Source organism: Xyrauchen texanus, chromosome 46 (genome assembly GCF_025860055.1).
Source record: "Xyrauchen texanus isolate HMW12.3.18 chromosome 46, RBS_HiC_50CHRs, whole genome shotgun sequence".
NCBI classification, from domain to species: domain Eukaryota; kingdom Metazoa; phylum Chordata; class Actinopteri; order Cypriniformes; family Catostomidae; genus Xyrauchen; species Xyrauchen texanus.
The window spans coordinates 16252408-16277397 of NC_068321.1; the positions used below are offsets into that span (position 1 = coordinate 16252408).

At 37.0% G+C, this 24990-nt stretch overlaps 1 protein-coding gene across 1 annotated transcript in view; it reads right to left on the reverse strand.

Annotated features, from left to right (window-relative positions):
* The window catches only part of LOC127638204 (engulfment and cell motility protein 3-like), a 33388-nt gene that overhangs the window by 7655 nt on the left and 743 nt on the right, over positions 1 to 24990 (reverse strand). The window contains exons 2-17 of the mRNA XM_052119626.1: positions 22564 to 22665; positions 20159 to 20199; positions 20003 to 20075; positions 14798 to 14848; positions 14419 to 14588; positions 14213 to 14312; positions 13822 to 13973; positions 13512 to 13590; positions 11930 to 11980; positions 11400 to 11522; positions 10656 to 10778; positions 10402 to 10506; positions 10090 to 10198; positions 6513 to 6649; positions 1487 to 1650; positions 1242 to 1354 (exon numbers count right to left, since the gene is read on the reverse strand). Coding sequence (XP_051975586.1) covers positions 1242 to 1354; positions 1487 to 1650; positions 6513 to 6649; positions 10090 to 10198; positions 10402 to 10506; positions 10656 to 10778; positions 11400 to 11522; positions 11930 to 11980; positions 13512 to 13590; positions 13822 to 13973; positions 14213 to 14312; positions 14419 to 14588; positions 14798 to 14848; positions 20003 to 20075; positions 20159 to 20199; positions 22564 to 22641 — 1669 coding nt within the window. The 5' untranslated portion in view covers positions 22642 to 22665. The remainder of the gene's footprint in view (positions 1 to 1241; positions 1355 to 1486; positions 1651 to 6512; positions 6650 to 10089; positions 10199 to 10401; positions 10507 to 10655; positions 10779 to 11399; positions 11523 to 11929; positions 11981 to 13511; positions 13591 to 13821; positions 13974 to 14212; positions 14313 to 14418; positions 14589 to 14797; positions 14849 to 20002; positions 20076 to 20158; positions 20200 to 22563; positions 22666 to 24990) is intronic.

The window sequence follows — 24990 nt, forward strand, 5'->3', positions numbered from 1 at the left end:
TCCGTTCATGGCAAGATTAGCACGGAAATATCTGTGTGTTACCAGTACTCCATCAGAGCGGGTCTTCAGCACAGCGGGTAGTGTAGTTACTCCAATCCGCTTATTAAAACCAGATAAAGTGAATATGTTGGTATTTCTGGCCAGAAACATCGAAATTTAAACATGGTCTATGGTGAAAGATAGTAGACTTCTTTACGCATTTTTCGCCATCCGTTGCGGAGCTATTCGATTTTGCATATTATTTTTTAAACGCTCATTTGTGTAGTTCATATGACCACTTTACAATATTTCAATAACATAATTTATTTTGTTGCCTGTGCTGAAGTTAATTGTGCTGCTAACTATAAGTGAAATGTTAATGCCGAGTTTCGGTCTGAGTGTTGTTCCCGTTTTCTTGTTCTTTATTTGTTGTTCTTCTATGTTTTAATAAATGTGTGTTATTCATATTCACCTTGTTTCTTTCATTTGATTTGACACTATGGATTTATGGCCAAGGAAATTTTTCTTTAAAAGTATTAACCAGACAAAAGTTATTTGACGTTCGCTGGTCTGGGTTTATCTTAAACTGCCGCTTCAGTGTATACAAGAGCTATGTGACAATGAGCAGATGTTCTGAGACACTACAACTACTAATAATTAATTAATAAAGGCTTAAAATAAAATATTTTAATCTAAATGTACAGTGTAAGACATGTAAAAAAAAAAAAGACAAGAAGCTAACAATGTCAAGATCAATATTTGTGTAGCCTGCCTGACACGGTATTTTCACAGACTAACACGTCACGTCTCTGGCATACACTACAGTATTTAAAATAGCATATATGCATTAGCTATATTCTCAATTTAATTTACAGAGCAATCCCTGCAAAGTTTTTAGGTTAACTATAGAAGAGACTAGGATTAGTGAGTCACACTAGCAAGACTCGCAAAAGGGGGCGTGGCATCACGATGGTGGCTCTACATCGTGATGTTGGTGATCGATGATATCGTCCATCGGCACAACCCTAATCAGTAATATTATTTCACCGTGATACAAACGCTTGCGTTTGATGTCACTAATTGTTGGCAGGAGCATATCTCATGGTTCACAAGGGCCTCCAAGATTTGGGGTACACACTGATATTTAGTACTCTGAGATTGATCGTACAGCTTTTATACTTGTTTCGGTTTCCATAAGTCTTTGAGGCACCCTGTAATATTACTATTGGTGACTGCTCTTGACCTTTAACCTGACCTCTCACCTTGTCTTCGTCGGCTGCTGATCTTCCGGAAGAGTGTCCCTTGACACAGACGGTTCAGTCTCTGCTGTCTGATGAGCTCCAGAAGCTCCGGCTTCAAACGCTCTTTCAGCTCACTGCATGCGCGCGCGCACACACACACACACACACACACACACACACACACACACACAGTAAAGACACTCTGACTTAAAGACGGCATGAAACTGAGGAACAGACTCCTGTGAAAATGTTAGTGAGTGACTTACAGCACCGGAGGAGCGAGCGTCTCCTCCTGGTGGAGTCTCTCCGTCTGTCTGAGTTTGAGGATCTCGCTGTAGTTCAGAGCATTCACTTTGTTCTTGAAGAGCTCCAAGGACGTGGGCTTACTAGACAGAGTCCTAGTGATCTGCTCCCGTACAACCTGCATCACCTAATGAAAGGGTTTAATTTTTGATAGCACCTCAGAGCCAGTGTTCACATTTTTGGGGGAATCAATCTCCAAATGCTTTACTTCTAGTTATCTCTGCACATTAAGATGGAATTGGAAAAAGTAATTTAACACCTAAAAGTAATTGCAAAATTGCCTTATAATTACACAAAAAAATAAAGTGGGACTATGACGGTGGGATGTATTGCCCCAATCTGTCTCCCTTCAGAAACTGAGAGCTTTCTTTTTTTAATTATTATTATTATTTTAATGGAAAGGTGAGGGTCAGTGCAACACAACTGCCCTTAATAAAAATACCTAGAATTTGGTTCAATTCTTCAGATACACTTTTTAGATATTAAAAGAAATGTTAAAGAACCAAAACCTGATGTGTTCTGTTAAATTGGGCCACCTCTTGACATGAGATGACTGTCAAAAAGTGGCCCAATTTCCCTTAATATATGTGGTTAATATAACTACACCAAAAACACATACATTTAAAAGTACACACAAGGAAAAAACTAAAGTTTTACTTTAGGCTCAATAACCATATTCCCTAAATCACCAATCCAAAGCAGTTACCTGTTCCATTAATAAATTATTGCACTCTATATACATATTAAAAAACCTAGCATTCCTGTTATGCCCTATGCAGTGTGTGATTGTCCAAAATAGCCCACACTGTGTCCATCTATTCTACTAAGCCCTGATGATCAAATCACAAACAAAAACAAAATGCACACAGCGCTTGGCCTCACACACCCCTGGGTTTCAGGTCAAGAGAAATGAAGGGGAATGGAGCAGTGAAAAGAGGGGGAAGGAATAAAACAACAGGGGAGAAGACAACAATAAAAAATATGGCTTGGATGGATGTCCAGCTGTGACCGAGACAGAACTGCAATGACACGCTCTTTCAAAACAAAAAGCAAACCCAATATTCTGTTTCCACTTTTTGATTTTCAACAGCTGTGATAATGGCTTTGCAAAATAAATTAATATAATTTATGATTATGAAATTAGTCTCTTGAAAAGAGATTTCATATAATGTTATAAAATGTAAAACACATTTTTTTTATCTTTTTATGGCCAATTTGTTAAAAAAATATTTTTAAGTAAATTATAATCAATTATTTTCCTGGCATTATTTCTTATTATTTTGTTGCATTTTAAGCCTGTTGCATTTTTAAGACACAAGGGTGTTTAAATGAACTGCCCTTTAACTACCAGTTTAACTGTTTGGTAAAGGTATCTGCCAAGAAAACAAATAAATGTTATTCAGCACATGCTAGACCTTATTCACAGCAGCGGTATCTTGATTCGTGAGTTTTAATGACAACAAGGCTGTGCGGGATAGACGTACAGCAATTTAAAGTGGTTTTGGATCTTTCCGTGAACAAAACATTGAAAAATATATTTTCAAAGACATTTAGTAGACAAAAAACTCGTGAGACAACATAAGTTGTGGAAAATCAGATGGAATATTGGAGCTATTTACAGATTTACACCGTGCATGCCATTGAAGAGATGGTAAGTCTAGCGCCCCTACAGCTTAATTTCCATTCTCATTAAAAAAAATCAAACATGGCGCTACTGTGAATAAGGTCTCGTTTACAAAAAATGTCAGCGCATGTGCAGTAAGTAATAAATATTACTTAATATTAAATTATAAATGTTAAAGTTGTGAGTTGAAATGATCTCAGTTCAGTCAGCTCTGTTGATGATCTTGAAGCCACAGCAGTCAACTAGAGACCTCGGAATCATTTTTCAACAATGTAATCCAATTAAATGTTACTTTTTTTCCATGGTTTTTGCCACCACTTCTGCATTTGACATAAGTGGTGACGTTGCCAAAGCATTGGTCTAATGCGTCACGTCTTGCTGGAAAGCAAGTGACTAAAGAGAAGGGTCACAATATAGGCTACATAAGTCTACGTGCATTCTTAATTCATTTATAGTTTTAAAGTTATACACTTAAATGCACAATAAAAACCATGTACAGAGACATTCAAGTAGCCTCATTGGTTTTGTATTTACCAGCTAATTAATTAATTTGTTTGTTTTTATTGCAAAAGTGGTCTTAAATTTTTCTTTTAATTGGCCTTAAAAAGTCTTAGGTTCAAAGGAATTAAATTTGACTTAACATCAAATGCCAGCACGTGTGTCTCTGTCATAATGTAATATGACTTTGACAAAACATTTAATTTCAAAACACTCGTATGTTGATCATTTTCAACTATGTATAGTAGATAACAGATAAAGACCAACTACCCTAAAAAAAAAAAAAAAGAAATCAGTTAATTAGTTTCCTAATGAGAGATGACAGCTGGTAAGAGAGACTGCATCAAATCTACATATACTACACAGCCATTTAGTCCAGTATATGTACCTTGACAGTCACACCACATCATCTACATAACCCTCTATTTTCTGCATTTTAAATATAAGATCATTATTCTATTACTAGCCCTACAATAGAGACAAAACCATCCTCCCTACCTCAGCCATAGTGAAAGCAGATGCTGCCGTTTCCTCACAACCACAGTGTCAGAGTGCGAGTGTGTTGGTTTTTTGGGTGTGAGTGTATGTGTATGTGTTAGAGAGCATATATGGTCCCTCCCTCTGCATACCCCCCATTAAACTGATACACATCCACAATACTGGACAGTACACATCCCTCTAAAACAAAGTTCTAAACAGAGCGAGAGAGGCACATACACACTGCATGGGCCTCAGCAAACCAGCTGGCAAAAGCATGATGCCAGCAGCATTAACAGTTGTTGAAGAGAAACAGCACAGTCAGGGTGTTTTAGGTTAGAGAAAGGAAAAGAAAAACAGAAGTGAGTGATAAGAAAAGATGATCCCTCTGTGTGGCATCATTATAGACAAATGTGCTCACAATTTGAGCTACTTTTCTCCATTTATTTTTTAAATTTATTTTTTTTAAGTTAAAGGAAGTGTTCACACTAAAATGAAAATTATTTTTAAGTAATTTCCTTACTCTTATGTTTAAAACCGGTTCTGACTTTCTTTCGTGGAGCACAAAAGGAACAGTTTTGAAGATTTTTGCAGGGTGCTGTTCTCCATACAATTATAGTCAATAGGTACTGGAGTTTTCAAGTTTCAAAAAGGAAAAAAAGCCCAATAAAAGTAGTCCATATGACTACTGCACTAAAAGTCTTCCAAGTCTTCTGAAGTCAAGCTATAACTTTGAGTAACGAACAGACCACAATTTAAGTAGTTAATCACCGGTTCGTTCATGAATCAGACTGATTGATTCAATCCACTGACTCAATGACTGGTCACAAGTTAAATGCTAACTGGAGGTTTTCAGTGAATAAAGACTCATGTCTGTTTCTCACAAATTTTTAGTGCACAAGTTGCATAGGACAAGGATTCCTAACCGGGGGTACGCAAGCAGGTTACAGAGGTTATGCAAAAATAATACAATTTTGCTATATTAAACTTACTTGTTAAACAATAGGGATTAGAGCTGGTTAAAAATATAGATTTTTAATTAATCGCAATCTTTATTTGTATGATCTTGATCTTTTGAGTTTTTGATATATATACATACATATACATACATATATATACATACATATACATACATATATATATTTTTTTATCATAATAAAGAACCTGTGCCAATCCACTCATTCAAATTGCTCAATCAAAACAAAGAACTGGTAGTTTTCTTAAAGAGACAGTACCATTTTTGGATGGATGGATGTGCAATACATTTTTGGTTTGAATAAATGTCATAACTTATATTTCTATATATAAATAATATTTAGAATTTTAGTACACATCTTTGGTTTTGTGTCAATGAATGGTTACTTGAGCCTTACTGATTGTGCTTTGGGGTACTTGCAGCAAAAAAGGTTTGGAAACACGGTTATATAACACGTTTATGTGCTTTTGCATCTTTTTGAAGCTTCAATCCCCATTTATTATAATTGCATGGTAAAGAGTGACCAGTACATTCTTCAAAATGTCTCCTTTTGTGTTCCACAGAAGACAGAAAGTCATACAGGTTTAGAATGACATGAAGTTGAGTAAATGTTGACAGAATTTTTATTATTGAGTGAGCTATTCCTTAAAAACCCTGAATCATGGAATCCGTTTAACACTTTAATGTTGACTTTCTATAACAAAAAAAAAAAAAAAAAAAATGCAGGTCGAACAAGTTTTCAGAATAAATAGATATTTTCAAGATGTGGTTTAATGCTGATCTACCTACTGTGTGGGATGCAGATTTTACCCTCTCTGTATTTCTGCTACAGACTGGGATTCCTTTTGTTGTTCTAATACCCCTATTAAAAAGATATGCCTTATTGTGCCTGCCCATGAGGTTGGTCCGGTGGAGGGAGGCTTTCAGTGAAAACAAAAGACAGACAGGGTGGCTGGACACTCGTTTCATCCCAAAGGTCACAAGGTCACGAGTTTTATGGCCTGAAAGCATTTATCAAATTGAGGTCTGTTTTGTTGCACCGCTGAATCGTTTGGGCTGGCGGAAGGATGCTTTCTTTAACATCAGAAAAGAAGACATAACAATTTAGAGAATGTTGATGTATAGAAAAGCATTCACAAGAACTGTCTCTTTGGAAGCGAAATGGCATGCTTGTCATTAAACTAGCTTGACATTTCTCAGACACGTCCAGATGAACCAATCAATATCCATTTGTTCTTTTAAACTATACATCACTGCTGCAGCTGGGTCACCTCTCAGAAAAATCCACAAAGTGTCTCAAATGGCACATTTAAAAAGCTTACAAGAACTGATGAATTCATCTTAGCCTTAAATTGATCAACATTTTTCTTGCAATTCTGAAAGATGATCTGCTATGATGAAAGTGAAGATCTACCTTATCAAAGTCCTCCTGCGTGGCTCTCATTTCCTTCCAAGTCTTGTTGACGAGCTGAATGCAGATACAGAACAGCTCCTCCAGCAGTCGGTCCTGAGCGAAGAAGATGGGGTGATAGTCTGAGCCGGTCTCAGAGGCTATGAAGAGAGAGAGAGAGATTGTTTTTGAGATGCCATACCAAGTTAAAAGAACTTTAACTTTTAAAAACCCATCTTTATACACATGCATTCTTATTCTACTCATTACAATGTGTCTAGCTTTAAGCACAAGAACACAAAGGGTAGGGTTGCTCCGATACTATACCAGCCCTGGTACCTCCGATTGTTTATGAAATTAAAAGAACTGCATAAAGTCTTACAGATACATATTTTTCTGGATTCCATGTTAATTGTTTTAATGAAATGTTATGATACAGTTTTAAATCAAATAAAAATAGAATTTTATTTTTGGTTAAATAAAATGCTGCACAACAGAGCTGCACAGTATTAATGAAAACAATCTTGATTACCTGTGGCACAAGGCTATTTGCATTTGTGATGTTGCTTACAGATTATATTATTATCTGTAAGCAATATACTGTATAGTAATAATAATAAAAATACAACCATTTAATATTACATAACTGTTATTATGAGTATTATTGCTACTTTTTGAATATTACATTTATATACAGTAATTATATTTTTCTGTCTTCAATTTCATACATCAATTTTAATATACCTTTCATGTTAGTGGGACTTTTATTTCAACAGACCTTTGGTGTTCTTCCTGTTTTTATGGGTTAGTTATATCAAGCTGCCTATTAATGCTGGGATACTCCTGTCGTGACTCTCGAGCTGAAATCTCCCAGCTGTACCCGATGAGTTCATTTAAGTGTTAACAGCTGTATATACTCTAACCACACTGCATAAAAATTAAGCACCAGCAGGGTATGTTGCATTTGTGTGCACAAGCATGTGCCCGTGTGTCTGTGTGGGGGAATCATATGACAGAGCAGTGTGGCCTTTTGTTCATTCTGTAGTGTGCAGCGCATAGGACTATATATTATTTAATTAAATGATCCCACTTGGCCATATCAAAATGTTTATTTTATTTTATTTTCAAACTGATCGATTTCATCTCAAATTTGTCACATCTCATATTTTGTTTATGACAGCATACTGTTATAAGGCACCTAAATAAGAAACACGATATCGTACCGTTTACATTTATTTTGGTATCGCTAAACTTACTCTTACGTAGGGACAGAATGGCCTCTTACTCTGTAAATGTTTCTTGAATCTCCTTTTTTATATGTGAGCGCTTATGCACATTATCTGTGAAGCAGAGATGTTTTGAAGTCTTTCATCTGAAGTCAGAGTCAAGTCTGGAGTCTTTAACACTGGAGACCAAGTCAAGTCTGGAAATTCTAGACAGACCCCATTTTCAGCAGGCATCACTCAACACCTTATTCTGGAGTAATCATGCTAAATTGCTAATTTGGTACTAGAAAATCACTTGCCATTATATCAAACACAGGCTGTGTCTCGTTTGGAAGGATGCGTCCTCCGGAGGTTGTATTTGTCGGCCACATACGTCATCACGGATGTCTCGTTTATTTTTTTATTGGGAATGCAGAATAGGTTAACAATTGTATAAATGTTATTGCATATACATAAAAGGCATTGACAATAGATAAATAAGAAGACAAAAACAAATTATTAAATGAGACAGCTTCGATGGTGTATGCGGCTGACAAATGTGACCTCCAGAGGACGCAGCCTTCTTAACGAGACACAGCCACAGTTGAAAGCTATTTTGTTCATTAAATGAAGCTTAACATTGTCTGTTTTTGTTTTTGAGTTGCCACTGTATGCAATAGACTGGCATGTCTTAAGGTCAATATAAGGTAAAAAAATGGCAAAAAAGAAACAACCATCTCTAGAAACTCATCAATCATTGTTTTGAGGAGTGATGGCTATATAATGCTTGAAATGGCCAAAAAAACTGAAGATTTCATACTAAGGTGTACACTACAGTCTTCAAAGATAAAAGACAACTGTCACTAACAAGGAAAGAAAGAGATGTGGAAGACCAGATCTACAACTAAACAAGAGGATAAGTACATCAGAGTCAGTTTGAGAAATAGACGCCTCACGTGTCCTCAGCTGACAGCTTCATTGAATTCTACCCGCTCAACACCAGTTTCATGTACAACAGTAAAGAGAAGGCTCAGGGGTGCAGGCCTTATGGGAAGAATTGTAAAGAAAAACCCACATTTGAAACAGAAAAACAAAAAGAAAATGTTAGAGTGGATAAATCATCATTTGAAAAGTGTGTTACAGATCTTAAACCCATTGAAACAAATGGGATAATAATGGGCTCATAGCCTACAAATAAATATGCTCTTCAATTTTTAAAAGGGGGGAGAGAAAATTCCTGTGGCTATTGTTGTTTACATCAACAACAAAAATAATGCCACTAGATGCATGCCCTTAAACTGAAAAACCATGATGCGACCCAGGATACATTAAATACAGGATACATTTTTACTATAGTGGGTCGCCACTTGACTACCAATGTAAAATCTGGGTCCAAAAGCAAAACCAGTTGAGAACCACTGAGCTAGACTGTAAGGTGCGTGAGAAGTGCCCGACAAGACAGACACATCTATGGCAAGTGCTACAGGAAGTGTGGGGTGAAATGTCACCTGAGTATCTGGACAAACTGACAGTTAGAATGCCAAAGATCTGCAAAACTGTCATTGCTGTCATCACAACATGAAGGATTTTTTATTAGAACTCTGAAGTAGTTTAAGTTTTTTCAAATTGTAATAGTAATTTTCCACATTATTAATATACTCACTATACATTGTGATCAGTTGAATGCCACTTTGGTGAAAAGTACCATCAATTTCTTTCCATTAGAGCAAAATCTGTGCATTATTCCAAACATTTGGCCACAGATGTATAAAAGATTGGCAGTATAACAGACAGAAAGGTTAAACCAATGCAAAAGGTTTGTATTTTCTATTATATATTGTGATTGTACACAAAATACAAATTAGGCTCTTTGTCTTAAATTGTGCGCACATTCTCTCCCCTGCCCTTCAACAACAGTATAACACCATTCACCTGTTGTGATTGGTCCTTAACCACCACAGTGGTAAAAAATGACCACCGTAACAGCCCTAACAAAATATAAATTCTTCCTTTAAGATATTAATACTTAAGGTTAAAAGACTCAAGTAATTTTTTAAATAATCAAAAGTAATTTATGTCGAGTCAAGTCTGAAGTAATTTTAGGTTGAGTCTGGAGTCAAGTCTGTTAAAATGCGACTCAAGTCCGAGTCTCTAACTCGAGTCCCCATCTCTGCTGTGAAGCACTTTATAAACAGTTTTAACAGGTGCATTTTTGCTTGTGTCAAATTAAATATGTAGTTATAAAGCAGAACTGCTGAATTTAGAACTGCCAAGTCATGTTGGCCAAAAAGTGAGATTTGCATCCGGTTTCATGTGCCATAAAAACGTTGGTTCATTTACACTGATTATCTCATAATTTACAATGATCATCTCCAGTACAGTGTCAGGTGACTCACGAGGTTCTCCGATGCGCAAGATCTCACACAGGATGAGGGTGAGCTGTATACTGCTGCGTGCAAACGGACACTCATGTTTGTCCTCCCTGCTGCTGTTCTCCAGCACAAACTGAGAGAATGAAACGGAGAGAACATCATAGGTTGGTAGATGCGTAGTTACTGTCTATGGACTTAATGAATTCATAAAAAGCAGTCATAGCAAAATGCCATTTAAAATGGTTTTAGATGGATTTACATGTCATGATCCTGTGAAGTGATGACTATAAAGTTATTTTTAAGACATTATGTCTCTCTTTGTGTGGGCTAACTCACCCTGCTGTAAGCATCAGGGTAACGGGAGGCAAAATACGCCATGGTGTCCAAAGCCAGGAGGCCTGGAGGACAGCGGCTCAGATCCTGACCAGGATTACTGTTATTCTAACGTGCACACAAAAACAACAAAAAAACAGACTCCCACTTAAGACTAGAATGCAGTAGGGTTTCTGTGTTGCAAGCACTTTTGTAAATTGGAATGGCGTGGATTATTGTGAAGACTAAACGTCTTGTAACATTTTTGCCATACTCACTGAGAAGCCAAGCTTCTTAAACTCTTTAGCGCAGAGTGAACGTCGACGCTCATTGCTCAGACCGCTCTCACTCTCCATCTCAAACGCAGCCTGACGCAAACCATGCAGCATCTCTCTCTGGTCCTGAAGCGAGGGAAAATAAACAGTGAGGAATATTAAGAATATAAGATAAACATGAGATTAAAACAACAAAGAGAATGTCTTAGAGTTCACTTTCTCTCACTTTTTCTTTCTCACAGAGTTCCCACACTTTTTTGACCAATGAAATTTTCATTAATCTTACATTAGTTCAAGATTACTAGATAGGGACTAATAACACAATTCTACAGCGATTGCACTCAAAAAGATTAAATCTCTCACAATAGAGTGTAGCAAGAAAAAAATGTATTCACAATTGGAATTTTCCTGACTTTTCTAGTCCTGGAAATTAGAGGTAGACTGATATATCGGTTTTACCGATTAATCTGTCCCGATAGTTGCTTTTTGGAACTATCAGTTTTCAGCAAAGAGTTATGCCGATGGTTGCCAATATTTGAAAAACCATAGACCAATTAATCGGTTAACCGTCTTTTCTACCTTCTAGTTATTGGTATCGGCAAAATCCACTATCGGTCGACCTCTACTGGAAATCACAAATTAAAAAATTCCCTGATATTTCCAGAATTTCAACTAGTTCAAAGTTCAAATAGTAACTCAGAAATTAAAGGAAGATTACATGAAAAATAATGGGAATGAACAAAAGACCTGGTTGTAAGAATCGAGAGGTGTTCTCATGCGGGGCTCCAGGTGGTTTAGACGGACAGTCTGCAGCACATAGAGGTAGTGCGCCATCTCGTCGCCTACAGAACTAGAGCTGTGGATGATGTTCTGAAAATAGCACACGAGTAGATTTAATGTTTATAGAGTGGAATTTATATCAACTAAATAATGTTCACAGAGTAGATTTTATTTATATCAAATGTCATGTTACAAAGTAAGTCACAATTCTGTTAATATCATAAGACAGACAGAAGTTAAATATCATACGCACAGAATATTTTTATTTCTTCAAAAGAAACACACATTCAATGAACACGATTTATATTATACTATAGCAATACAGAGGGGATGACATGGTTACCAAATTGTTACCGTATTAAAAAAAAAAGACATCAATCCAGATTCCCAAAGGTTTTTACATATTTTCTCTCATAAAAACAATATATATAACATACAACAGTTAATAAGGGATAAGTGTTTAAAACAAAGTATCAAAATTGTTTAAGCTTTCTCACCTTATGAATATACTGACGTAGGTTCCTTTTCTCAAGAAAGTCAAAGAGCTCCTGAAACCAATTTAAATGATCAGAATTAGATTAATTGACACATAACCCCACAAATTAAATTCAGTCATTATTAAATGCATACAATTTTTTTAAAGTGCAATAACCATTCAAAACAATGCTTTTACCAAATTTATTCAAGAAATTCTGAAATTGATTTGGAGCATCTCAACCATGGGACAAAATTAACTTTAAGTTTTTTATTATAATAAATGGAAAATCTTGACTTCCTAGCTCAATGTCTGATAATGATGTAATTTTGATAGCACTTTACAATTAGGCTGTATGCGTTTGATTAGATAATGCATTAGGGATCATGAACTAACAATAAACAATACTTTTACAGCACTTATTAATCATAAATTATTAATGTTAATTTCAACATATTCTAGTACATTTTTAACATAAAAAATTGTAATGTATAAGCAAACATTGTATAAAAATTATACAATGTAAACATTAGTAAAAAATTAACTAACAGAACACGTTTACATGCACTTTAGACAACAGTTTATTCCAGGGGTTATGCAGAAAGTGGCGTTCTGAAACGTCATGTAAAAGAGAATACCGATTTCCTTACGGCATTATAGGAATATTTAAGGAATTAAGAGAAAGTGGTTTAACACACCTAGGTTTCTCCTGAGAACTCGGCTTGATGTGGCCATATAAACACATAAGCGGTGTTCTAAACGTTTTTTTGAGGAGTGTGCGCATGTGCGTGGAACCTATCGAATAACAAACATCATAGGAGGGAGCCCAACAACAAGTCAATACAGCGGAATGAATTCAATATTTCTGGGACTACAGTGGGAAAAGCACATACACATTAAACTATACTCATTTATAAACACCAGTGAAAATATTGACGGTCCCTCACGTTCCTTTATATGTGCACCTACAATGGGGGAATCCCAGAGTTTTATGTAAGAGGGAAACCCCACTATTGCAGAACAGTTCTGCTGCATATCGTGACAGAAATAATGCAAAGTAACAGAAAATAAAACAGTGAAGTCTTCCTCAGATACCATGTTTATTATTTACACAAGCGTAACGGGGAACTTACATTGCTGTGGAGAAAACTGCTTACTGACACATGTATAGGGGAGTAAAGTATACGCCACTTCTACAGTGCATGTAAACGGGAATGATGCTTTCACAATAACCCTCTTTCTGGTGTCCATGTACATGTAGTCAGAGAACAATTGTAGATGTATAAATTAACATTAATCAAGATTAATAAAGAGTCATAGTCTTGTTTGTCAATTTATGCTCCATAATGGATCAACTAATATTATTGAACAGAACCTGATCTCAACCATTCCCAATGAATCATGCAGTTTTTCCACAGGCAAAATAGTTCTCATATACCAAAAGCCAGTTTGGACACTCTCTTTGTCCAGTTAATTAGCTTTAAAATGCTGAACTGAAAAGTTCCTTATTTTAAACGCAGGCCTGCACTATTTTAAATATTAACTGACAGTGGCAGCGACATCATGATGTCAGAGAGACAGAATGCAACTTGTCTACCCCTCACCTGTCTGTCTGCCTCTCCAGCAGCCTGTAACATTGCCATCAGCAGAGCCATGGCCTTTGTCTGCAGCTGCTGATTTGTTCTACAGTAAGCATGGACAAACGAAGAGAAAATAAAAAAGGGAAGAGAGGTGAGAAGACGGCACTCTAACTTAAAATGTGATCAATATCTACTCTATGACATTATCCAAACCAAAAGGAATTTCTTGAATGAGGAAGAAACATTCAGTGTGTTATATCTGCGCCTCTATTGTCGCAAGTAAACATTGGTAAATTTATCGAGGTTAGGTTCCTAAACGAGCATTCATACATACACCTGCAGATGTGAGATGAGTCTCTCCAGAGTGATTTCTTGTTTGACCTCAATAAACAAACTGCTGCTGCTGAGCACCATGCTCTCCAGGATGGCCAGTGACACCTGCTGGATAGAGGTGTCCAGCACCTTTGCATTGACAAAACTGGCAATCTGAAAAACAAACACACCATTAAACACAGATATGCACACAAAGACGGTAAACAATTAAAGACAAATAAACAACTTCAGTTTAGTGGTCATTATCTAAAATATTTGACCACAGAATGCCAAGACTGGCCAATCAGAAACAAGTTATCCAGACAGATGTCCAATTACGATATTTAATTAGATTGTTATAGTGATTATACTTTATTATGGATGTGAAGGGTGTGTGTGTAGCTGGATTTCACCTTTTTTGTAAAGACACTGGAGAGATTCTCCCAGGACACAATGCCATGATCCATGAGCTCCATGAAAGCAGTGAGTGTGTGTGTCATTATCAGAGGAGCCCTGGAGATAGGATATACACTTTCATGTTCTTTGGTCTATACATTGTCAATAATAAAACTGGGAGATTGAGTTATAAAGAGAGGAATGAGACAGACAGGAAACTCACTCGTTAGCATCCTCCACTATCTTGACGAGCAGGGAGTGTCCATCACGACTGATAAACTCTTGAGCAAACGTGATATCAGTGGAGATGGTTGCCAGCTGCTTCAGAGAGTCACAGCGCACTCCTGAGTCTGAACTCTGAATGCCTTTATACAGATCTTCAGCACAACGGCCCTGACAAACACAAAAATACACATGCAATGCTGTAAATCAATTCACTAACACATTACTATACATGGCCATTATATTATCACGCATGGTCAGATTAGTTTCTGACACACACTGAGCAAACAGATATAATAAGCAAGTTATATATTGTCAGTGTCATACTCTGGTTGCAAATTAAAATGTTGTGTACATGAGGTTGTAGTGCAAGTACTCACTGGAGCTTTGGTTAAACGAAGAATGCTGCCATTTTTTATGTCCAGGCGGTTCTAGAACAAAAGTCATCAAACAGTCACCTGTCAGTTTCAAGGAAGTGATACAGCTATTATTAGACACCACCAGATAATTATCACCACCAGAAATATTTTGATGCGCGCATGTGTGTATTTATATTTACAGTGAGAGAGACAGAAAGAAACACAGAGACAAACAGCCCGACAGAGACAGCCAGAAAGAATGAAAGAAAGACAAAGACAGATAAAGCAAAGACAGAAGGAAAGACAGACAGACCGAAAGACATGAAAAAAGACAAAGACAGACAAAAGCAAAAAGTCAGATTGACAGACAGAAAGACAGATAAAAGCAAAAATGACAGACAGAATTACAGAAAGACAGATAAAAGTGAAAAAAGACAGAAGGTAAGAAAGATCGAAAAGAAATAAAGACAGACAGAAAGAAATTACCAAGTCAGAAAGAAAATCAGAAAGACAAACAGACGAAGACAGAAAGATAGACAAAAAAGGACAGAAAAAAGACAGATAAAAGCAAACTCACTCACTTTTACACACGTCTGCTAATATGAATGAAAGTACATCAAAATAGCCTTTCATCACCAAAAAAGCTTGTTTATTACAAATATTCTGTCAGCTCTCAGTCACATGACACATCCCCTCTGCCCAGGTTACAGACAGATGGAAACAGAGTGAACAATTAGAGCAAAGCAAATACAACCACAGCATGAACCCCATCTGTAACCCAGAGGGGTATTCCAGAAAGCAAGGATAACTTACCATGACATAAACCCTGAATTCTAGGTTGATTAACCCAAAACTTGCTTAAATGTGGGTTCCAGGACACCTTACACCCTTACAACTTAGTACACTTGACATTGCGAAGTAACGCATATGGGTAGTGCCTTCTTGCATAACCTAGTTGAAACTGCTCTACAATAACGGCAATATTCTAATATTGGCTATGGTGTTTGAGCCCCACCTCTTTTGCCCCCAACTTGACCGCTATAAAAAGCAGGTGCACAAACACCATTTCTTCCTTCAAGGCAGTGATAATCTTTTGTCTAGAAGCCCTCTACCTTCGTCGATATACATGAGTCAGCGGACGGAATCTTCACGGGAAGACTTTCCGCTTCCCTGCAGTGCTCCGTCGAACATCACACCACTTTGCCGATTGACGCTTCACTGGTGAACAGGCCTCAGCATCCCGCTTCGGCAGGGTTTGTGTATCCTTACAAAGCAATTGTATATTGTGTGATATAAATAAATATCTATTATTATGATATAATGATTATTCATAAGATGAAGATCTGCTGTATCAGAGGTGGAGAATGATGGGAAGCCCACAGAGTTATGTCCTTTTCTTATTCTGTGTGGCAATAAAACTTGTTTGTTGTCTTGTCCACTAAAATGGCTGTGCAGTCTCATGTAGAGGGTCCATCTACCTCCAACAACTGAATTAAATGACGTTGTTTTAACAGAAGATCATGTGTCTGATTATATATTATAGATGTCCATGATCTCAATATTAGAGAACAGTAACTCATCTCTTCCTAGTTGTAAAGGAAACGGTAAAAGGTCCATATTGAAAGGCAGATTAATCATGTAATTTAGAGAAGGACCATAGCTTCTAATAGAGTAGAAGGGGCTGAGCATCAGAAAGATATCTTTTCATTGAATCACTTTACCAGCACCTAAAGGAGGGCACTGTAGGCAGGTTTGGGTGGGTTAATTTTTTTTAAATGTAATCTGTTACGGATTACCAATTATTAAAAAAAAAAACGCAGTAATGTAATCCAATTACAGCAATATGAAAAAAATGTTAGCATATTACTTTTCATTACTTTTGGATTACCACAAGGCCACATGTAAATAAAGTCAAGATAAAATAAATATAATCTCTAAAACTTTAAATTATGCCTTGAATGCAAACAGATGATTTTTGAGTTATTTGATGAGGACATATACCTCAGATTGCCTGCAAAGTGTAATTCTACAACTTAATGCAGTTAGTGTGTGTATAGGCAATTGTAATTTGCAACATTCATTAACTTCAGACTGTATTCAATAGGTAGATCACACGTTATCATCATCATCGTCGTCATCATCATCGTTATTATTGTCATAATTAATGCTGGAGAGTGTCTTTGCTTGCTCATGATCAAAAGTCACCCAATTTTTTTTAAATGTAACTAATTTGATTACGATGGTTTTATGTAACTGTAACAGATTACCTAATTTTGAATCCTGATCACATACCACCGTTACGAGTAATCTCTTACTCCCCAAGACTGACTGTAGGTTACTCTATAATGACAGCATGCCTCATTTATATTTTCAGATAATAAAAGAGATTTCAATAAACAAGTCAGGAAATGTGTGCATTTACATGTACAGTACAAGAATTAAAGTGATAAGGAATCAAATCTCTCACCTCTATGCTATATCTGTGGTCTGTGAAATGATCACATATTATCTAGTTTGTGAAGAATGAGTGAGTAATTGCTTAAGCTTTGAATTTTCAGACTGTGCCTGCATATAGTATGGAATGTTATGTAATAAATAGCATGAATATTCATTGACTGAAGGAACTGTAAAAAGAATGTGGGTGCTATAATAATTTTGTTCTTTGATATGTATGTTCATTAAATTATGAAATACATTTATTTATTAGAAAGGCTAAATATAAATACACAAAGCCATTTCTTTCCAGTGAAGAGTGTGGAGGCCTTTCCAATGTGTTCAATATTAAAAATATTACAATATTAAAAACTTCTCATTAAAAGTATAAGCACAATGTACACAACTTGTTTACTTTTGAATGTAAATCTGCAGTGTGTGAGACTGGACATACCAGGAACAAGATTTGTGAGGTAAAGTAAAGATTTTACCATTGTTGGGGCATCATTTGGGGTTTGGTTATTAGCAATCAAATGATCAAAAGATAATTATTCATTATTTGAATCAATATTAGCTTATTAATCCTTCAACAACCATAATCAAAGATGATCAATTATCAAAATAAATAGAATATTAATAATTATCAGACAACTACTCATTATTAAAATCAATAGAACATCTGATCTCGAATCAACATTATCTTATTAATCTCTTAAATAAAAAATCATCAAATATAACTATCAATTATCAAATTCAATAGAATATTAATAAGGATTAATATCACCGGGGCACCACCCTGGAGTCAGGGACTAATACCCAGACAGTGTAGCAGTCTCAATATAGGATTGTTCTCTTAGGAAAGTCGACGTCTGGAGAACATCGACATTCAAAAGGAAAAAATGAAGGCTTGAATCGGAGCACTGACATCCCCTGCCAGCCCTTGGCACAGGTACATGCCGAACAATACCAAAAGACTTCCCTTTAAAGTATAACAAAGTTTATTGATGCAATAATATCAATTAAAAATCAATACAATGCAGTCGAAAAATTTCTGAAATTCCAACTACAAACTAAATGATTAAATATGGTAAGAGATAAGCCTATAATACATGAGAGTATAAAGAGAGGAGTGCATAAAAAGGTGGACGTGGCTCTCGTGGAGTGTGGGTTACGCAAGGTTTCCGGCCAGACAATGTGGCCGCGGATGTGAGCAGAAAGTCTGGTTAATGGCGTCTGCCTGTACTTGGGGACAAAGATGGGCTCTATCGCCAAGTTAACTGTTTGCCAAATGTGTGCGGGTATGCTTGTGAGGGGTCGTGTGTGTGTGTGGTTAGTACAAGAGAGAGAGAACAGGATAACGGCACCGAAGCCGGTTTAGCGATTGTGGGAGAGAAGGCAACTGTTAGTTTTATCACTCAGAGATGCGGTGAATGGCTCGTAATCCGTCCGCCACAGTCATTGGTTCTTTAATGGATAAACTCAGTGTGCCGGTCTCACCCGCAATGGCGGAAATGCACAAACAGCCCAACATGTTTGGACTACATCTCATCAAATCTCATTTGTGGTTACAGTAATACTCTGAGTATTATTAGCAGCAATGAGTGGACTCAGCAGTCCATAAACTGTACAGGCAATAACCTTGATACACAAGAATAACACACTACAATAATCTATCTCTGCCCAGACGTAAACCTCCAAATTGAGTCGCGTGAGGATGTGGGTAGAATGTGTGCTTGTCCGTCGTTTGACTCCAACTCGGTTCTTTGAAGCTCGGGTGATGACGGGAGGCCGTTTCCTCGCTCTGTCGGTGGGCGGTACGGTGGCTGATTCACGGCAGGTCGACTCGTTTGAAGGAGGAAGAGAAATCTTCTTCAATTCTGCAGGCAAAAAAGGGTGATACGCAGATTGCTCGGCAGTCTCCTACGGATTCATTAGCATGCTCAATGGAACACGGAGAATCTCGGCTCGTCCAGGAAGATGGAGTTTGTATGTTCAAAGTTCAGGTACGTACGTTACATCCTTGGGCAACGAGGCTACACCTGGGAGTAGCAGGTCTGCAACTACTGCATACTGTTGCTGGAAGCAAGATTAGGAGGAATCTCCGGGGTTTTATACTCTCGATGAGATCATGGATGAGGGACGCGTTCTGTCATGGGTTTCATCCAAAAGGAGTTAAGAGTTCAATCCTTCAGAATTTCACACCTAGGTGTAAAGTGAGCAAGGCTTGATGGGATCTGTAGTCTGTTTGGACTCCCTTTGTTTGACTTTGGCAGCTGATTCTGTGTTATCAGGCTTTGAGTGTGCCTACATGCCTCAGTCAGGTTTTATGACTCTGTGTATGCCTGCTTTGTCTCCCATTTGGCACATGTGGCCCAACACCATAATAATGATTTGAAAGTTTAATCGTGTGTGTAATTTAGTAGTTAGTTTCCACGCCCACTGTGTTGCCATCAAAAGGGCATGCATGCGCTGACAACCACTGAAACATACTGACATCTACCTGAAATAAACTAACTACTCCGGAGCAGGTTTTGTTCAGAGACTAAGTTGCTACAAACATATCCTGAAAGTAACCTCAGTTTTTGGAACCGAAAGTTGAGGTTATCCACTTCCTCAGAGTAAACTTACCTGGGAAGTCGCTTAACCAGCTTTCTGATATACCCCGCATTATGACAAGCAAAGGATACCAGAGCAAATGGCATTGTTGACATCTGTGGTGGGATTGACTTAAACAACCCACACACACGCACACATACACACAGTTATAGAACTGAAATGGTGGAAATGACTTACAGATTCAGTGATGTATGTCTGAACTCCATCTGCATACTGGAGAGCATAATTGTCAGGGCCTGGAACATTCCACCTTCAAAAATAATACAACACCCTTTACAAAAAAGAAATAAAAAAGGGAAATAAACATCTCTGTAGTCAAAAACACAGACTTACTTGTCACAAACCTCTTTTATGACAGCAGTGAGGGGCTTTTTCTGGGGATAAAAAGAGGGAAAAAAATGAATGCAAAAATGCATTAAATGTAAAGCACAGCAGAGCAGAAGATTGAGCTCACAAGCCATAATTTGATTAAATCTTTGTCTAACAGGCAATAACTAGTTCTATGACTGATTTAATTTGATTCTAATGGGATGGATCATCCAAAAATAATTTTTCTTCAATGGAGCAAAAAAGGAGATGTAAGGCAAAATGTCATCCTCATTCATCATTCACTTTCATTGCATCTTATTTCCTTAACATTCTGTGAATGGTCTATAACATTCTGCATAACATCTCCTTTTGTGTTCAATGGAAGAATTTGAAATAACATCAGTGAGTAAATAAATGACAACATTTTCATTTTTGAGTGAATTATCCCTTTAAAGCTCAGAGAGCTTTGATTCATCTTAAAGCTTTTTATCAAACAAAACAAGTGTCAATATATGAGAGAAAAGCATCTCCCATGTCAGCATCTGAAATATCTCATAATTTGTGGCTGCCTCTGTGGTTCACCAATCAGAAATTTTGGTGTTCCTCGGCTGACCAATCAGTGGCCTATAATTTGTGGTCTATGAGCTGGCAAGCCATGTGGAAGCATTTGGTTTAGTGAGGAAATGTTGCAGAGAAGGTCATCAGGGGATTTGAGGTTCTTTGTAATCCTTAAGCAGTAATCACTGTCTCGCAACAGGTTCATTCATATTTCATCCCTGTTATCCCATGGTGAGAAGACCTCTGACAATAGCTGGCCCTTCATATTGTCAAGCATCACTTACAATAACACAACCTGTTAATACGTCAGTCCCACATGATGGGATCAAAACCTCTGATGATACTGAATATGCTTAACTTAATAGGTTGGACTGATGGCAGATGCATAAATCTCATTCAAAGCAACTGAAAATGAGCTAATTGGTTATGATTTGTAAGATGTAGAAAGAATGTGTAAACAAATACATTTCAATAACACAATTCTGCAGTAAGACACAAAGTAACCTGTTTTGTAGATATAAGAAACTGTTATTATCGCTTACAAAATGTCTTTATAAATCACCTCAATGGTTTGTTACACAGAAATAGGGCTTTAATTGTGATTATGACAATTAATTGTCCGTTTTAGAGCTTTTGCGATTATGATATGGTTATGGCATGCTTTTATCATAGGTGTATCCATGCTTCATAAACCTTAAGTCATTTATTCATTTGAAATTTCACATGATCTTTAAAGGTTTAAAAACTTAGAAATATTTTACTATTGCAAACTTCTACAATGTTCTATCCAAAATTCTTCACTTTCATACGTTATTTTAAGGCCCTTCGATTAAACACAAATCCCTTATTTCACATGAAGAAAGACCTTTGAGATTCTGCATTTCTTCATTCTATCATCTCGGGAGTAACACAGGGCTCCTCTGTCACTGCATGTATGAACCCACGATGACAATAATATTTGCCAATACACAATCATAAAATTAAAGTGAAATCAGAGCGCTCTGCATTCACTAAAATCCTCATTTAAGTTTCAGGGGAGTTTAGCGTGAAACTCTGCAGATGGCGTGTGAATCACAGCCCTTCAAATCCAGTTCAGAAGTGATTTATCTTCACTAATCTGCAATCTGTACACTGGCTTTTGAGATATTTTAATTAAGGCTGTGACTCGAACACGTTAATTTGTTGAGATTACATAAAAATAGCATGTTTGAAAGTAATTAATCATGTGCCCTGAATGCACGTAAATTTCGTAATGACGATATTTTCCTAATTTTAAAGCCACTTTTTATTGTCTAACATGTGTTACAAATCCTGTCACTTGGTAGAAGCTAGACAAATTAGGCTGATGTAAATAATGGCAGGTTCTGGGACATTCATTCATCCGCTATCTTTTTTTTTTTTTTAAAGATGCAAGGTAAAAGAAAACGCAACACAGAATACTTTAAATTTGGGTTAAATTGTTTAACACGTTTGGTACTGTGTTAAAACTGGCTACTGAAGCAAAACCAGATGAGAACCACTGAAAATTCTTCTTAACTACCTACAAGTACTTTCCAAGTGCATACTTTGCACTTGTAAACACTCCAATTGCATAATCACAGTTTATCAACATTCAAATCTATTTATACAAGCAAATTCCTCATTTCAATGAAATCCTTTGGTCTTTATTCAATAAGTTTTTACTGTGTGAATTACAATGAATACACCTCTGTTTCAAGGAACTGTTGGAAGAAAAACCAAGTTCAGTATGAAACTGAATGAACAGTATTGCTATTCCTCAAATGCTGGAGGACAGGTTTTGCTCTTTTACGTGTGCACTGGTTAACATTCGCTTTATGATGGCAGAATCGGGGAAGCATTAGATGGCTCACCTGGTCTAGTTGAATGAGCTGCGGGTATGCACCCGGCATCTGGATGGCAATCTTTACTATATCCTTCTGCTGTGGCATTTTGAAAGGTGAATGTCTACAACCCTGAGACAGAGAGAGAGACCAATAATAATAATAATAATACACATATTTTTTTTAAATGACATAAGAATGCATGCAATGAGAAATTGTACAAAGATGAGTAATGTTTGTAGGATTCATTTGTGCCGTTTTGTCATCTAACCCAGAGGTTCTCAATCAGGGGGCTGGGACCCAATAGGGGGCCTCAGTAGACTTCCAAGGGGGCCTCAAGATGACTTAAAATAATTTAAAATAAGAAATATTAAAATAATTAAAATAATCCAACTTAATTCAAATGCTAAAAATACTTTAAGTTGTATGCTGACAAAATATAAACAGACTCTTTCTTAAATGTCTAGAATAAAAAAAATATCCATGATTAATTATTTTAATCAGACACGTCTAGTTTCGGGCAAGAGGGCCTACAAATATTGTCTTGGACAGTGGGGGGCCTTGGAGACAAAAAGGTTGAGAACAACTGGTCTAACCAAAAACAAGTACAGTAGATACATACATTTCAACCACACACAGCAGACACTAGGACAGAATGCACTAGGTCAGTAAATGTGTCATTCATTCTATTTTCAGGATGACTGTGCGTTCTATGTCCCGGTCTTCCTCTTTTAAAGGAGAACTTGTGCCTCTCTCATTTTGTGCTTCAGGTTACATTTAAATGGACAGTACACCTACAATTCTCTTATTTACTCACCCTCATTTCATGCCAGATGTACATGACTTTCTATCTTCTGCTGAACACAACAACGCTTTTTAGGATGTTTATATCTCCGTAGGTTCATACAACGCAAGTAAAAGGTAAAGTTTTGAAGGTCTAAAAATAATATAAAGTCAACATAAAAGTAATCCATATGACTCCAGTTGTTAAATCCATGTCTTTAGAAGTGTTGTGATAGGTGTGGGTGAGAAACAGATCAACATTTAAGTCTGTGATGTGCACAAAGAATGCAAATCACCAAAAACAAAAGAAGAAATCTGACATTAATGACACAAAAATTAAAGCCAACATCGAAAAAACTCACTTAATTGGCACAGAAAAGAAGTGGAAAATGTATGTAGACTTTCATATTCTGTATGTAAAAAATAATACACACTTACTATTTCAGTCATGAACACTGACAACAAAACATACAGTTTTACATGTGGATATCTAGTTAACTTACTACTTAGTGTCTAATTGTAGAAACAGGTCAGAATGGCAGTAAAGATGTTTACATGCAACGCAAGATTAGTTTTTGCTTTAACCGTTTATGAAGTTGCCCGGACCAAAGAAAAGTGTTAAAGAACCTACACAACAATAACCTGAAGAACTGAAGAACTCAGAATCCAGTTCTTCCTTAAAACAAAAGGGTGTGGGTGTGCTAGTGCATGCCAGGGCCAGTTGCGTTCCCACTCGGGGCTTCCTCTGGGCCAATTGCCTTTGGTCTGCCGATTACAATTGGGCCAAAGAAGGCCAACTGGGGATTCAGGGTCAATGTCAAAGGTGAAGTTTCGATGTGTCAGTTCAGAAGTTTTAGCACCAAGATACTCATATTTCACATCTAGCTACCAGCTTATCTCAACAGAGACTGGAAAATCATTAGTACTGGTCAGTAGACGAGATCAGGGTTCTTCTGAACTGATTAAAAACCTGCGCAACCTGATTACCAAATGTTGCATGAAGTTAGCCAATCAAATTGGAGCTGGTCATTTCAGCCAGCTCTTTCCATTTCTGTCTGCAATATGCATCAGATAAACTGTGGGTGGTCTGGAAGCATGCCATCTGAGGTTGAACTACTTCTACACACATGCAAATGGTTGCTTTATTAACAGGAGCCTCTGCTGAAATGTTTAACAGACTCAAGTACTTCCATATGTGCAGACCATCTAGTATTGTCCTTAAGGAGCTTCCCAATGGAAGAGAGACACTGTTTTGAGGATCAGAAAGTACACCATACATACCCCAAACAACCCATATAGCTGAAACTTCTACCATATCATCTCAAATATTTGACTGCTCACTTTACATCAGCATTATTTCCAGACTAATCTAAGGCCGATGACTGAGCAGCTCCACAAATTAATTAGATCTGTGTACAGATTCTTCAAGGGGATTAAACATGTTGTAAGACAGGGCCCTTCGTCAAGTTGCTGACGCAGGCCGAATGTTTGTGTTTCCCAGGCTTCATTCCCAGCATGCCTCAGCATGCTCAGAGAGAAGTTGTGACAGCACAGCCCTGCTCCACTTTATAGGCCAAAAAATGGAGACAGAAAGAAAGATAGATAGGGAAACATTTTGCACACTAAAATCAGGGAATGTAAGGACAGCGGAGCTACATCCACTACTTTAAGATC